The 17,927-nt window shown below is 39.4% G+C and overlaps 1 protein-coding gene across 1 annotated transcript; it reads right to left on the reverse strand.

The window, feature by feature from the left end:
- Positions 1 to 15,279: 15,279 nt before the first annotated feature.
- On the reverse strand, positions 15,280 to 16,550 carry LOC147422663 (uncharacterized). The gene has a single exon (XM_086503678.1). The coding sequence runs from the start codon at positions 16,296 to 16,298 to the stop codon at positions 15,690 to 15,692; it is 609 nt and encodes a 202-aa protein (XP_086359804.1). The 5' UTR covers positions 16,299 to 16,550; the 3' UTR covers positions 15,280 to 15,689.
- Positions 16,551 to 17,927: the final 1,377 nt, after the last annotated feature.

Genomic DNA, 17,927 nt, shown 5'->3' on the forward strand with positions numbered 1-17,927 from the left:
GGCTCTTCTTCTCTCTATGGTACTGCTTGCTCCTTACTAGGGTAGAAAACCCTAGCGACCTATTTTGTTCTAGCCATCAAAATAAGGTGAACACATGCAAGACTGCAAGACCAATGTGCCTTGAACTGCTTGAAGATACCTTTGAAGAATAGAAGCACCACCAAACGGTGTGACAAGAGAGCTTTAAAGAAGGGGTTATTGGTGCCTTTTGGGTTGCTTGGAAACTTCAGGATGAGTTAGAGATGCTACCAAACAGTGTGAGGGCAAGTCTTGAAGAAATCCAAAGGCAGCCAGGTCGCTCCGTATGGTCAAGCGGTTATTGATTCCTTGTGGGTTGCTTGTGAGTTTGAGAGGCTACCAAACAGCACGAGCACAAGGCTTGGTGGAATTAGACGGAAGCCAGGATTATCCGTACGATCGAGTGACTTTTGATATAGTCGGGTGGCTTTTGAGATAACCAAATGGCGCAAATAAGCAATAACAAGCAAGTGGCTATGTCAAAAATTGCTTTGTTTGGTGCTAAAAGTGACTAGAAGCGACAAGAAAGGATGTGGGAAAACATGAGTAAACCTTGGAAAAAATTTAAAATGGTCGGTGCCTCCCTTTATATAGAGGTGACCCAAATATGACCGTAGGTGCCACATGTCGACTTGTGGTTGGTTCACATGGTCCAACGGTCATATCTGTACGATCAACCCTATATAAAGGGAACATACCTACTCTCAAAATCTTTCATGAGATTTTAAAATTTCACCAACTTTCACCGCTTCTCTACAACCAAACAGAGTGATTTGAGGGTTTCGTGAATTGTCTAACACCCTTATCGTGCCATTTGGTATGGCCTAGAGACCTTGTACGGTCTTCTTCAAACTATTTTCAACGAAACAAAGCGAATAGAGGCCCTCCTTAATGTTTCTAGCTCACTTATTGTGCCATTCGGTATTTTTTAAACCACCCTCACCTTCAATTCTCCTCATCTTCTACATTCCTCTCCTCTTCACCTTCTACATTCCTCTTTTCGAGTGTCCTCACCTCTTTTGAGTTCAACCACTTGGAGCGTCGTTTGGCGTATTCTTTCCATACATTTCCACACATTCCTCTCATACATTCCTATAATTCTCACCTTCCTCTTCCCTTCAAGCCTCCAGTCTTATAAAATTATATCCATTTTCACTCATACCCCTTGTACCCTCAGGAATGTCTTCTGAAAAACAGATTGGTAGAGTGGAGTTAGTTGATGAAAGTCCGAGTGAGTTGCTTCTTAATGCAATTCTTGAAAATGTGGGTGACATTGGTGTATACAATGAAGGAGTTGATATATTTCATCCTCAGTTTGACCTTACAGATGTGGTAGAGAGGCTTAAGGACTATTTATCAGAGGATTTGCTGGAGTTCGAAGGAAGAACCCAAGGCAAGTCCTATGTAAAAGAGGGCAAAGAATATTTGCATGCCACAAATTTCATAGATAACTCAGTTGACAAGGGAAAGGTCACAAGGAAATTTGTAACTCTCATTAGGAAAAGTTTGGACTCAAAAATGGGCCTTGTAAGAATTGTTTATGTGGCATAGCTTTCAAAAAGTGGGGATCGGTAAATTTTTTGCAAATAAGATCCAAACTTGTCGGAGGTTGGATATTTAGAATCTACTCTTCAAATGCTATTTATTGATATATAGCATGCATATATCGAACATTGCCTTCATGTAGATCTATAAAAAGGTGATTTTAGATTACCGTAACGGTAACAAAACCTGGCTGATTGAAAAAAAATGGCATAACTTTCATAGAAGTCATCCAAAATTTTCGGACCTTGGCTCTTTAGAATCCATTTTTCAAGAACTTTCCAATGATAGGTCATATCATGGGGTTCTAAGCAATATTTAGAGGGGTCTACCAGGTTGCTTTCTTTTGTACAACTTTGATGATGTGGCACTCTTAACATGCCAAAAAATGAGTTCAAAATTTTCCTAATGCAAGAAAAATTCTTCTTCTCCTTCTTTGGCTCATTTGTATTGTCCTATCCATATCAAGCCTTGTAATCTTGTCCCAAAGGCACTTTCTTTCATCCTTTTCTTGTGACTCAAATTTGAAGGGCTGGGGAAAGACCAAGCAAAAGATGAAGATACGAACAAAGAGCAAGCAATTGGCAATGTTTCCATAGTCTCTGAACTTGAGACAATTGAAATATTAGAAGAGAAAATTGATTTAAAAGCTGAGGAAGAGGAAAGTGCCAGTCTTGATGTTGCTCAACTTAGGGCTAGCACTATAATTGATGAGCCCATAGAGAAGGTTGAAGTTTTTGAGACCTCTTTCACTATACCAAACCTTCCCTTCTACCACATCAATGATAAATATTTTATCCCTATCCATCATATCCAGACCCTACTTATTAACATTAGAGAGGACTACTCTCTTGTAGCTATATCAGAAGTTTTAGGTGTGGAAAAAGACTTTATTGACATAGAAGAAGAGTAAAAGGAGGATTTTTTGGCCCTTGATTTTCAGACCTCATATCAGGCTTTCCTTCCTACTCCTAATGCACTAGCTTTGTGCTTGCAAAGAGTAGAGGAAGAGAAACAAACTCTCAAAGATGAGGATTTTGAGGACAAACTGGTTGAGCTTGGTATAGAGAATTTTGGCAGGGATTTTAAGTTAAAGAAGAGGGATGAGGTTCTAACATAGGTGAAAGAGATGGCTCATGTAATCTTCTACTAGCTTGGCACATGAAAAATAATTTTTATTTTTTTTTGCAGATAGAAGTTCTTCATGAGGACAATTATCTTGGGAGAGCAGGTGGCTCTAGATGAAAAGGATTTGAGGGGAGTAGAAAGGATGCCTCACTTATGCATTGTTTGCCAACATTGGATAAGGCTACTTTCGGTGCCTTCCACACAAAATATTCAGAAGACCCTAGCTTGGAAATTTTTACTCGTAAGGTGCTGCCAAATATAATCGGTCCACTCCTTGTTCCTTTCAATGCTACCAAATTCTTGCTTTTGGAGAGATCCACCGCACTTAGAATATTTGGGTATGCTGCAGGCTTCAATGCCTCAAGTGCGGGATACTTCCTTTGCTACTCTAGTTATGCAGGTGCAGCTAAGGAGACAAATGTCAAACTCATTCGGGGTTACAAAAGAATAAAATCTCTTAGATATAGGGGTGACATGCCTAGTGATGTTAAAAGAATCAAAAATTGATAAGAGAAATTGACAGGTTTTTTGGTGAAGCATATTTTGTAACTTTTGATCAATAGTAATTGAGGTACAAGCATATTTGTAGAAATCATGACGTCTACTCAACAAAAGTTATTGTGGATCATAAGTCTCCATCTCGTGTCTCTATTGTTGTGTTTTTATGGTTGTCTGCTCTAATCCTTTGTAATTGCCTCTGGTAAAACTAGCTGAGTAACTCTTTTAATGTATTGCTTCTACTGGCTCCCCCTCCCTTTCTTGTACATCTAAAAAATGAAGTTCTTGCTTGGTAGTGAGACTTCTCCATTCCCTGTGTGTTCCAAGTAGCCAAAGGTCGTTGTCTTGAAATATATGGTCCAAGCAGGTAGAGAATATGTTGTATGACAACAAAAATGTTAGCAGTATTCAAATAAATATTTAAATTTTTGGGATATTAAATATTTATTTAGCACTCACCAAATAATAAGTGATATCTTTCACCCCACACGTCTATGATACTATTTATTAAAAGCTTGATTGTCTTTTTGAAGTCATCTGCATAAATTTTTGTGCTTACTTGTTGTCTTAGCACATTGAAGAAATCATCCAGCTTCTTCCATACTTCCATTTGCTTATTTGTCATATCTGGTCTGCTTTTGACATTTGTAGTAAAGAAGTAGAGATCTTTCCAGCAATTCCACATGGCATTTACTTGTTTGTTGTCATGGTTGCTCAAAAATCTTCTAGCTTTTGATCCTCCATTGAAACATATTGCAAGACATCACATGTCCCATGAGGAAGCTTTGGATCTTTTCTGAGATGCACTTCACCACCATGGAAACCCATCTAAGAGAGTAAAGCTTCACATTTTTGATACATTGATCTCCAAGTTTGGTGGGTTAGCGTACGCATAATATAGATGCAGTTCAATAAACTTACACAAAATTCTAATCTCTGCATGTAACATACATATATGTACATTTTTTAAGTGGATTGCAAGAATGGGATCCCAAATCATCTGAGAGGAGGGATAGTCAGAAACATTCACATGATTCCTAGATGGTGGTCTTCTAATCTCACATTCCAAAAGCCATCCACTTGTTTCCATGCTTGCCATGCAATACAGACAAGGGTACTTTGTGTTCGGACCACCGCATATACCAAACATGCTCTTCAATGCTTTGAGATCGGCACTCAGGTGCCATTCCACTGTGTAAACACCCATGCCATCTATCTGTAGTTGCTCATCTGCATTCTCGCTTTCTATCTCAGAGGGAATGTGGGTTTGTGAAAACAATGACTCTCTTTAGGAACTTGAGCTAAACCAATCCACCATAGTTCCATTTTAGATTGAGTTTGGTAATATGGAGATGTCAACCTACCCATGCATTAGTCCAAATCTCTATCCATTAAAGAAATAGAGACTCTTTCCATCTTTTGTATTTTTTGGATTTGTGCCTCATCAAGTTTTAGTAAAAATTTAAGCTTTCCTTCACAATCATCTTCCTTTATTTTGTAATATTGGACCATAGCATATTGGACATTTTTGACATCCATCCATATATTATTAAATACATTGTACTCAAAATAAGCTTTCTTTTTTTGTTTTTCATATGGCATTGCTCCCTCAATTTGTCCAAAAATGTTAGGTATCTCATTATTTAAGTGAACTCTCCATCTGCCAACATTATGCACTCTAGGAAACCCAAAATCTCTAACATTATAATATTAAAGGACTTGGAACCAAGTTTTGTAAATGTCTCTATATCACCTTCTACTTACCCCCACAATGTCACAAACTTCTTGCATTTGAGAAGGTTGGACCAACAAGTCCATATCTTTCAAGTTTCAAAAGGACTTGAAAAATCTTTTGAGTTTGAGTTTGATTTTCATGAAGTTTAAGAATTCTCAAAACATCCGACCTATTCATTATCTCATTCAAAAAACTCACCCTTTCCTACGCATTGGACATGTCAAACCCTAAGAGTTTAGAAACAAGTTCTCTAGCAATTTTCAACCTTTCTTGTCTTTGACCGGATCTTTTTGTTAGGGCAACCACATCTCTCATTTTTTTGACTCGTGCTCTTAAACCTACATGAGTCTCTTTAAGGGTTTGTAATTTTTTGTTCTCTTCTATCAATGAAGCTATTTTTTTTTATGTTCGCCAGTCTCTGTTTCTTTCAAAGACAAGGTATTCTGCATATTATGAATATAATGTGCATAGTTAATGTGTATCCTAGATATATTAGAGCAATATCCAAGTAAACAAGCAACACCGTCTCCAACAAATCTGATCAAATCATGGGGAGTGTGAAAAGATGGATACCTTCCAGTATTGGGATCCACAGGATACAACCTCCCATTTGTCCGTAGATCAATATGTTTCTTTCCCTCGTTGCGCACGCTTTGAGCTTCATGTCTATCCGAAAATATGTCTTTGATAAATGCTCCTTGTCGCCGCATACTCCTGGTTGAGCTTAATGTTTAGGTGGAACTTGTGACTAGATGGGAGATGTGTCTCACTCATTTTGAGCATGAGAAAAGCTCAGTGCAAAAGGTCTAATGGAATAAGAAACGGAGAATGGTGAAGCTTTTGATAGGTTCAATGGAAAAAGTCTCTTAAGCTCGTGACATCACATGATCAGAGTATAACAAAATACTATGAGAGAGAGAAGAGGGAAAGGGGGGAGAGAAAGGGGGGGAAGAAAAAAGGGGGGAAGTGACTTGAATGAGGATCAACAACCTCGGATAAACAAAGAAGGAATTAAGTGAAAACAACATCCTCTATTGTATTTAGTGGGATATGCACCAAGATATACTTTAAGTGGCATTCCCGTTATTTAATATCTAAACAACCATTTTTGGAGTCGTTTTGACCGTCAAAGGTTCCGCTAATTAGTAAGTTAACCAATTCCTTACACATCCCTTTTTGACACATTTTTGGCCCTAATGGGCAATGAGCCGGAATGCACTTAGAGAGGCACCTAGCGACTAGTGCTACCCCTGAATGGGTGTTATGAATGAAAGCGTACTCAAAGAAAATATAACATTGTGGATGGTGAACATATATATACACCGTATTTTGCGGGAAAAGAGAGAAGGAGAATATAGTGGAGGGTGAAATAGAGTGTACAGAGATATGAGAGAATAAAAATAGAGAATCTTTAAATGCCCAATCTAAATGAAATAGGCAACCATATAGTTATGCAATGACAAAATCTGGGTATACCATAACATCAAAATAAGTATATGGCAAATAACTAGCAGAGCATCGGACCATGTGTAGAGATCGACCGGTCCACCCATCCACTTCTTCTCTACTACAAAAAGATAGAATCTCACTTCGTTGAGAGCAAGCCAAAACACCTCCAACCTACATGAGCCACACATAAGCTGAGGCCGCTTCGCCTCTCTCCATGAACCCGAGCTTTGAAAGGATCCCAAATATTTGTAGGTGGTAAGGTATCAACACCAACCATCCCAGTATAGGAAGGACGCCTCTTCAATGCCCAGCATCATATGTTTAGGCAAAGCCAAGGAAAAATCCTCGACATGTTAGCCTTGTAGGTCGGTCAACCCCAGATGCACTCACCACGTAGATGAGCCTAACAAAAAGAAGAAAACCTAGGCAACACCCCCGATCCACCAAAGCCCCTTGTCGATGACCATTTTATCTAAGGCTAAGAGATATAGGTGATCATAGTCTTGTAGTGATGCTGCCATGAGAAACATAACACACGAGTCCAATCACAATAGCACCTTCCATATGCAGAAACAATCTTTTCCAAGCAGTTAGACTATACAGGGTCTCTACGCTTACACGTCTACCATAAACCATCCAAATCACTTGAGGCATCCACATCAATCCATAAGGTTCCATACATAATATGAAATCATTCCATTACCATCAAAATGATGCAAAATAGCGACCCTTAGGTCGACCATAAACCATAACTTCACACATATGCAGAAAACAACTTTTTGCCATTTTTGGGAGTATACATAACATGCAAATGAACTTTTTTGACCTCAAAAACCAATGCATCAAGCTCAGATTCATATTATAGATTAACACTCTATCATGTCACTTTACTGATATGATACTCACACAACAAACGGTAGCACAAAAAGAAAGCCGCTTTATTCATATCTGCCTGTGCGGTTCAGGTTGACTAACCATATACCGTCACATGAGTTTATGGACATCTAATACTTGAAATTAACTCACCAAAACAAACCATAAATTATACATAAATGGCTCCGTTAACTCACGCCACCATATGGTACTCCCCTAGGTAGCACCCCTACAAGCGTAGGTAAACCCGGTTATGGACAGATTAATAACTCGCATAACCAAGGTGATAACTAAGACATAAATACATTTGTCTTCAAGTTTAATCAAGATTTGTAATTTTCTAAGTGAGTTTTCCCGTCCGGTGAGTCTATATAGTAGTTCTCCAAGGAGCGTGGGGTCCAAAATTTTGATTGTCTAGTGGGCAGCAAGCTGTTTTCTAACATATCTCTTAGCTCGTACGTGATTTTCCCACATGACACCCAAGAGAGAAAATGTTCTAAATGATGTGTTTTATCTCTGGTTTAAAGGGTTCGGTTTGATTCATAACAGTTTGTGAGTTATGACCAAAATAGTGTTTCTACCGCTTTTATGACGTGAAACAAAAAGCGCTTTTTATACACGCACGAGATTTTAAACACATTGTGTGCATAAATCAGCATGTTAAACATGATAAAATAATGATGAGGCAACTTCATATATACTGACAAATCCATAGATGCACTCACATATGAAAAAATAATCACTGAGAGGGTGTCTATTGAGAAAAACAACATAGCGAGAGAGATGATGATGGCTATAGAGTTTAGAGCTTCTCACCATGCTTTAGAATTGATTAGGGGTTGTCAAAAGGATTTTTGATTTTCCACAAGAGAGCGGTGATGAGAGCTTCATAGAGGTATTCACCACAAGAACTTTCGGAGAGCGCGTACACCGTGAAACGAGAGAGGAGATAGTAAGCAAGTAGAGAGACAATATCCTTCTTTTTCTACCTTCTTCTGCTTCCCATAAACAAGAGAGAAGAGCTTATGGAGACAGTGATGAAGAGCTTGCACCACTTCGTATAATAGGTAAGTATTGCCTTGCGGTAGTAGACACAACAGATGGCACTTAAAATTGAGCACTCCCTGCCAATTTATAGGGTTTGCATCAAGCCAGAGTGATGTCCAAGGCAAGCTACTAGCATCCCCTCTCAGCTTAGATTAGCTGTAAACTTTTGTGAAAAGACTCCAGTCTTTTCTAAAAACATGGCACAACTTTTGGCAGTCGACTTTTCCCACTTACCATTCAATTTTTACAGTAAAAATTGACTAGCTGGCTAGTATCCCTGCAACTAATGAAACCGTGACTAGACTATGCCGCACCGTGATGCCCCGACATAATTATGACTTTCTCGTACTGCTCGAGCATATTTATGGTACTTCTTTTATAAAAATAATTCTAGTAAAACTCCCGTTGTTTCTCTGGGTAGTCATTTTCAAATCCAAAGGAGACTTAAAACAATGTTTTTATGTTTAGGTCATCCTAAAAAGGACATTGCTTTTTAGAAACGTTGAAAAACACAACAAGATAAAAAAATAGCGTAAAAAGAAACAAATTCTAAAATTGAACCACGTGTTTCCCTTGTCCCCACTGGAATAAGAAAGCGGATTCGCTTTTCACTAAAAAGCGCTAAAATCACGAAAAGCTAAAAATAGCGTGAAAAGCACGCGAACAGCAGATCTTTACAAAATTGAACCATAGTTTCCCTCGAACATGTAGGTTAAGGATCTGACCTTGCTTTTTGCAAAACAACACCTAAAAGCATAAAAAGAATGAGAAATCTAAAAATAGCGGATTTTCTCAAAACTGAACCAAACGTCCGTCTGGCCTATTATAACATGGAAATGACCTTTCTTTTCACTTTAAAACCTTACAATACTGTCAAGCAACCATTCTAAATTGGGGGTTGTACAAATTGGGGAGCAAGTATTTCCGAGCAACAAAATAATCGAGCAAGTCCCTTTAGACATTCATAAAGGGTCACTTTCCATGCAATTATACAACGGTGCCTAATAACTGCTATTTTTGGTAGTTTTTATCCGCATATAGCCTAGCGAGCTATGTTAGTATACACTCAATGCCTACCTCTGAGCCTTTGCCCATCTTTGTTATGTGTTACATATTTGTAAGTCCCCCATATAAGGAGAAGACAACATTAAAATTTGTGATATTGTTGGAAACCTGACTTGAACGGTGATGAGATCGTTATAAGAGGAATGTTTTAGAGTATATTCGTATTATATTGCCTTGGATACTAGGTATTCATGTACATGCCCATTCTACCAAGGCACCTTGGTGGTCGGGGGTCAGTGGTTGGTAGTCAATATATGCCACCCATGACAACCAAGCTGCACATGCCAATACACTAACCTACCAGTTGTAGCACTATAAATAAGGTCCATTACCATGAGCCAAGGAATCCAAAGTAGTGGATATCCAGCCCCTACCACTCTATGCTTAACTTTTCACAATCATCATCTAGGCTCTATTTTGAGAGTGCAAAAGAGGGCAACTCCATCTTATTGTACTTATGTTCTACATGGTATAATAATTGTTTTGAAAATCTCTCCTTCTCGCTTGCATTGATTTAAGTAGGCTCTTGTAGTTAATATTTCCTCTTTGTTGTCTTTTATATTTTAGGATATGCCAAAACTTAGTAGACAATAGCTCAACTATATATGGAAATAAAATCATCTTTTCCAAAAGACAAATGCATGGAGTACAAAATTGTTGGGAGAAGAGGGGGAGATCGACCACTTAAAGTACTCAACATAAGCTTTCAAGCCATCACCATCAAACTGTCCACCTCTTCTTCCAATTTCCAAGCACACACACTCACCTAGACTATGACACACACACACAGTAAACAGAGAATTGATATAGACAAGCTTGTAAGGAGGTGTAAGAGATGTGTAAGAGATGGAGATTAGATTAGAGAGTACACAGCAAAATAACCATAGCTTAAGAGAGTAGAGAAGAGAATCTGCAAGAGAAAGGCCTAAATCTAGCCCCAAACTCCACGGCACCTCTCTTGTGGAGTTGGTATTTAATATATTATTTTTGAGTTTGAGGTGCCAAAAATTGAAGCCCCTCTTTTATAACCACTTCACTTTTGTAAATGAGTGAAGCTCATTAGTTCTTGCATGACCCATAAGGGGAGTTCCCACTACAAATATTTACAGAGCCATAGTGGCTTATTGAAATGAGATTCTAAGATACTGTGCAACTATAAAATGGCCAAGAATAATTGCCGTCGCCTCTTCATCAACTCCCCGCATTCCACTCTACAAAATCATCATCAACTCAATTAGTAAAATAAATAGACAGCACATAATTAACCATTACGCCAGCTATCCCAATTGCAGTTAACCACTACAACAGGAGGGTGCCCAGTCTCGTAACATAATACTGGGCACCCTCCTATTGTAGTGGTTAACTGCAATTGGGATAGCTGGACGTAATGGTTAATTATGTGCTGTCTATTTATTTTACTAATTGAGTTGATGATGATTTTGTAGAGTGGAATGCGGAGAGTTGATGAAGAGGCGACGGCAATTATTCTTGGCCATTTTATAGTTGCACAGTATCTTAGAATCTCATTTCAATAAGCCACTATGGATCTGTAAATATTTGTAGTGGGAACTCCCCTTATGGGTCATGCAAGAACTAATGAGCTTCACTCATTTACAAAAGTGAAGTGGTTGTAAAAGAGGGGCCTCAATTTTTGGCACCTCAAACTCAAAAATAATATATTAAATACCAACTCCACACACATGATGAATCGAATTTTCATTGACCATCAAGATTTTGTGATTGTATTTTTTGATGACATTTTGGTATTCAGTAAATCTGAAGAAGACCATAAGCAACATTTAAGTGTGCTTGGAAATTGGAAGCAGAGATGGACAGTTTGATGGTGATGGCTTGAAAGCTTATGTTGAGTACTTTAAGCGGTCGATCTCCCCCTCTTCTCCCAACAGTGGTATCAGAGCCTCAGGTTCGAGGATTAATCGGCACCAGATTTCAGTTTTAAGAAGGAGTTTTCTCTAATCGACAAAACCCCAATTGCAATTCATCGACTTTGCAATTCAAGGATTCAAGGGTTCGTGGAAATTCGAAGTATAATTGATCGAGTTCACAGAAGAAAAACTCGATTGTTAATTGGTGGCTAATCGGCAATCAATTTTCAATTTCGGCTTCAAGACGATCAAGAATGGGTATGTTCAACGGTTAAATTTAAGCACTCGCTAAGCTTGCGTATACATGAAGATACGGCCGAGAACAATCTGCGAGAACACCCTCCTGCACACAAGAAAAGCTAAATGTCAACCTCATCAAAAGCTGCAAAAAATACTGTCAAAAGTATTGGCTTAGTTTATGCATCAATTCTTGCTTTTGTCTTGTAGCCTGGAAAACTTCTAGAGGTCGCCATCTCAATTTTTTTTGGCTTGAGTTGTTCTTCCACAGAATCCCATGCAAACTTAAAAGTTAAAGTTAACTTCAAAGACTTAAAGTTAAGCTCAAAGAGGTATTTCAATGGTCAGCCGTCCATTTCATCTTCAAGCTTAATAACCTTTAAAGAAGACAAACACCCTTTCAATATCCTCAAGACTTTGGCTTTGGACACAATTAGTAAGCCTTGCACCCCTTGGTCGGCACCACTACAAACACAACCATAAAAATCACATACTCCGCCTTCATTAAGAATTCTTGGGCCGCCAACCTTCAAAAAAAAAAAAAAAAAAAAATCTTCGGCTGTCTTTCGGGATTGCTGATTGCCATTGCTTTTGAGATACGGGAGATCGGGTGCCACGAAATTCAACTGGCTCGGTGACACACCGTCGGATTGTCTATTCTCTGGCAATTTCCTAGCGCATCGCCATTCTGGACTGGACGCCACCGCTCTTTTTCAGCTAAGTACATTACATTTCTGTTATTTATTTTATTTTATTCCACATATTGTATCTGTGAATATCACCAAATAGCCTTTTTAAGCATTACCATTTAATTATTTACTTTGTTTTAAAGAAAAAAAAGAAAAAAAGAAAAAGAAAAGCACACAATCATGGCACATCTTCCTCATGCACCCACGATTGCAGAGCAACTTCAAAATTTGCAGCAGTCACTCACATATGAACGCATGCGAAGGCAAGAACTTGAAGATAAATTATTACATTCTGCACGCACCGAATCTGCACCGGCACCCAAGAAAAACAAAATTAGCAGAAAAGCCTTCACTTTCAAAGATGTTGATGGCACTAAAGATGCTAGCACGGTTCTAGCATGGGTTAGTCAGTTAGATGACTACTTTCATGATGAAGACTTTCCCGAGCGTGAAATGGTAAAGTGTGCATCCAATCATCTCACTAGCAGCGCTGCATTGTGGTGGAACGCCACCAAACAACATGGAAGAAGACCACGCACCTGGAATGCATTCAAAAAAGTGTTTTTACCCCAATTTTTGCCAACACAGTACAAAGCTAAAGCACGACGTCAATGGGATTTAATTCGACAGGGTAGAAATGAAGATGTACAGGGTTACACTGACCGTTTTTGGAATTGTCTAATTCAATTGCAAGCTATTGAACATGTTAGTCGCAGGAAATTGAAGCGAAAGTACATATCAGGCTTGGCACTACAAATTAGTGCTGAAGTAGATATGTTCGAACTTGATTCTCTGTCAAAGGCCATTAATTTGGCTCTCAATGCAGAAAAGAAGAAAGGTGGACATTCCTCTCACACTAATCAACCTGCTAACACTAACCGCAACAAGAGACCTCCTTTCTCTCCTAACTCTGACAGAAGCAAATACCAAAGCCGTACCTTTTTCAAAAGACGAAGATTTGATAATCCTCCTGCCACTGCTGAACCTCATACGAGCAACAACCACAACAACACTCAGCCACGAGGCGACCAACATCCTTTCAACCAGCGTTTTCCTCCAAATTCTAATGGTAACAAAAAGTGAAGTGTTTTAAATGCTTTCAGTATGGTCACTATGCAGATAAGTGCCCAAATGGTCATGCTAAGGGCAATGGTCAATCCAATGGCCATTCAAATGGAGTCAACAGGAATTCAAGTCAAAAACCCTTCAACAACAACCGCCCCAACGAAGCTACTCTTAACCTCATCGAAGATGATACACCCGACGACAATGAAGTGGAAGTTAACTACGGTGAGGGATATGATCCTGATATGATAACGATGACAACCCATCCTCAGGTACTCCTATATCTCCTCACACTTTGTTTAAAGTGCAAGGCACTGTTAAGGGTGAAAATGTCACCATTCTGCTAGATGATGGTAGTAGCCATAATTTCATTTCCACACGATTGGCACAACAACTATCACTCTCTGAAATTTCATCACCCCACAAGGTCAAAACTGTTTTTAATAATCAACGTTTTAATTGTAAAACTCAAGTCACTGTTGAAGTTTGCATTGGTGAATTCACACAAGCAAGTACATTCTTGGTAGCACCATTGCATGGACTCGATATGATTTTGGGAATGCCATTTCGTCATGAATTTGACCCGTTGATTAATTATAAAACACGTACAATGTCTCTCACTCATAATAATAAAAAATTCTTCCAATTTCCAAGCACACACACTCACCTAGACTATGACACACACACACATAGTAAACAGAGAATTGATATAGACAAGCTTGTAAGGAGGTGTAAGAGATGTGTAAGAGATGGAGATTAGATTAGAAAGTACACAGCAAAATAACCATAGCTTAAGAGAGTAGAGAAGAGAATCTGCAAGAGAAAGGCCTAAATCTAGCCCCAAACTCCACGGCACCTCTCTTGTGGAGTTGGTATTTAATATATTATTTTTGAGTTTGAGGTGCCAAAAATTGAGCCCCTCTTTTACAACCACTTCACTTTTGTAAATGAGTGAAGCTCATTAGTTCTTGCATGACCCATAAGGGGTGTTCCCATTACAAATATTTACAGAGCCATAGTGGCTTATTGAAATGAGATTCTAAGATACTGTGCAACTATAAAATGGCCAAGAATAATTGCCGTCGCCTCTTCATCAACTCCCCGCATTCCACTCTACAAAATCATCATCAACTCAATTAGTAAAATAAATAGACAGCACATAATTAACCATTACGCCCAGCTATCCCAATTGCAGTTAACCACTACAACAGGAGGGTGCCCAGTCTCGTAACAAAAATACCTTGTTTTTTTACCAACTACAAGACTTATATTTTTGATAACCCATGAGTTGCTCCTTAAAATGGTTGTGTATCCCAAGTCATCTAGATGTCCAATAGATATCAAGCTCTTAGCTAACTTAGGAAAAATGTCTGATTATTTAGCATAAATTCCATGCCACTTAGAAGTACTAGTATATGACCACGATTTCAATAATCTCAAGCACATGAGAATTGCCTAGTTTGACTATGCCTTGATAACTCTTTGCATTAGAGGAGAACCACTCTCTATGTTGTGTAACATGGAAACTTACACCAAAATCTATCATCCAATTCTGTATGTCCATCTTTCTAATTCCAATCAATAGAATGTTTTCATTAATCTTAGCTTTTCTTTTTGTAATTTGAGCACTATGTGATTACAAGACCACCTAATTGAGTAGCTTTTTTTCAAGATTGTTTCCTTTGAGACTTTGATTATTTTTGTCTTTCCAAAAATTATATTGTTATGCAGTTTGGTTAATCAAAATTAGCATTATTAGCGACTTAATTACTATGAGCTAGAAATTACATGCATGCAACCAATCATAATTTGAATGGTGAATTGAAGAAGAGGAAGAAGCCAAAGAAGCTTTAGTGTAGCTTTATGAAGAAGAAGAACTTAGAGACAACGTAAATATTTCTATTGTAAGAATTGATCCACAAAGACCACATAGGAGTAGATACACAGAAGAATAGAAGTTTTAAAGAGCTATTTGCAGAGCCATAAGAACAATCCCAAGAGACCTTCAAGATCCATTTCAAATTGAATCTTGATTTTGACTTTGACTTATGGTACACGTCCATCTCGACTTCATGGGACAAATCTGGAGGAAACCACCAAAAGAGAGGAAGTAGGAGTAGAAGAAGAGGATTGTGTTGAGAACATTAGGAAACAACCCTTCGATTCATAACTTCAAAAGAGGGAATTTTTGTGTGACACTGTGTACGGAAATAAGGCTCATGGCCACCCACTAACACAAGGCATGTGCTAAGCACCGATGCTAGCCGGAATTATTAAGGGGCACCATAAAGGCTGCTCATACACGTACATAGGCAAGGCGATAGACAACCAACTTTGACAAACGCTTGTAGGCATGTGGAGTTGTAAGTGCCTCAGCACCAACCATTGGCCGCTTGGGTGACAGACGAGGGCAAACTAGACACACTACATGCTCATGATAGCATAAGAAGAAAAACCTCACAGGGAAGAAGGTGATGTGAAAAGCTCGAGTTGAAGGAGGAGCTGGAGGTCACCTACATCAGAAGCTGGTTGCCAATGAAGAGCTTGCTGAAGTGAGGGTTGTCTCCAGCATTTGCAGGCCTCCAGCATTCTTGTCCCAAAGCTTGCCCTCATCGGACTCTCTGATGCTGCTGCTGTTGTTGCTAATTCTCCCTCCTGCTCTTTCTCTTTGGTCTTGCTATCCTGCAGCTTCGCTTTCAAAGTCTGATCCACGTCTCTACCTTTGATGCCCTTCTCATAATTATACTCCTTCGTCTCTAACGCAGTCTTCCACTCCGCCAGCGCTTGCTGCCTTGCTTCGGGCGTCCCTCTCTGTCTCTCTCCCCCTCTGAAACATACACCCTCTGCTTGCCCCCTTGCTTCGAGCAAAACCCTCTGTCCAAATGACGTCCACGGTGGACTGATGGGCACGGTGGCGCCGAAGCAGCTTGTCATAATTATACTCCTCCCCCTCTGATGCAGCCTTCCACTCACCTCTGTCTCTTGCTCCCCCTCTAACACATACACCCTCTGCTTGCTGCCTTGCTTCGCTGCTTCGAGCGAAACACTCTGTCGAACGACGTCCATGGTTGAATGATGGGCACGGTGGTGTCGAAGCAGCTTGTAAAGGAAGGTGTAGGCTCAGAGCTGGCAATTCTGCTGGCATCGTTGATACCTGTCGAAACCAGTCCGCGCCGGCGTGGAATGGTTCCAATAGGTTCACGATATATAATGCAACATCGTTTGACTCTCAAGGGAAGCGACTCTATGACTTCATGAACGACGGTGGCGTCTCCAGGCCCATGCTTCCTGCAAGATGGACACAGAGAAGAAGCCAGGCCGGCGGGTGTAAGCTGAAGACCAAAGCTACACTTTTTTTTTCAAATCACCCTAACCTCATGACCCTTCCCCTCCCTGGTCTGTTGCTCCCTGGTATGTTGCTGCAACCAGTCCGCACCGGTGCAGACTGGTTGCAGCAACAGACCAGGGAGGGGAAGGGTCCAGGGTCATGAGGGCGCGGACTGGTTGCAGCAACAGACCAGGGAGGGGAAGGGTCATGAGGATAGGGTCATCTCTTTTCTTTTTAAATGGTTACAATAGTAGACTAGGGAGGGGTAGGGTCACGCAGATAGGATCAATCCTTTATATAAAAAAGAGAAAATTACCAAAATACCCCTCTAATTTGTGGAATTTTCCTAAATACCCTTCAAATTTCAAGAATTCCCAAAACACCCCCATTATTTTGCCAAAATACCCTTGGTTACGAGATTAATTTTTTCCAAAGATAAAAACATTTGTAGCTTTTAATAAGAAGTTCTATCAATATAAAATGCTAAAACTAGAATTTGAGTTGGTTATGTAGGCCTTGGAGATGAATTACTTCGTTGTTTTTAGACATGACTGCCTTTTTCTACGAGGTAATTTGTGACAAATTACATCCTAAGCACTCAATTAAAACGGATCTCAATTGTCAAAAAGGAATAAAGAGTAGAAAATCTTGAACAATTGAACCAAAATAGATATAAGGGTATTTTGGAAATTTCTAAAATCTGAGGGATATTTTGGGAATTTCCACAAATTAGACTCGAGATATTTTGGTAATTTTCCCTTGAAAAAACGTCAAGCAATCCTGGGATCTATTGTAGCATGCGGTGCCACAGGCAAAGAAAGCGGCGCCACAGGCATATAATTTAATTGTGTGCCTCTTGGGCAAACGATGGCAAGGCGGCATGATGTTGAGGTGTTTACAACGGATGACAATACAACGACACCTGCAATGTGATGGAGAGCAATGGGAAGGCTTTTCTTTCCATGATTAAAGGGGCTGGGACATTGGAATGCAACTACAGACGTCAGTGTATAGTAGAAACAACTACGCTCCTGTGTTGGTTGCTCTTGTTTACGTGTTGGTGCAAAGGATCCTGATAAGCTTTGGAAGCTTTAAATTTCAATTATGTGAGAGAGTCAAGCCTGGATATCCTATGACCTTGCGTGTTTTCAGTAGTGAGAGCACACACAATATAGGAGCTTTTAAGAAATTGTTGCTTCATGATTTTACCTCTGCATCTTGCAGGAAAATGCACTTGAGAGTTGGGCCTTTTCTATGTGAAAGAACTTGCAATTGGCTCTGGGCGCATCGCTTTTGCTTAATGATCACAATAAACTCATTAGGCAAGAAATTATCCTCACAAAAAGTGGTTCTACAAGCAAAATAAT

Source organism: Adiantum capillus-veneris, chromosome 27 (assembly GCF_014529385.1).
Source record: "Adiantum capillus-veneris isolate H3 chromosome 27, ASM1452938v2, whole genome shotgun sequence".
Taxonomy (NCBI): Eukaryota; Viridiplantae; Streptophyta; class Polypodiopsida; order Polypodiales; family Pteridaceae; genus Adiantum; species Adiantum capillus-veneris.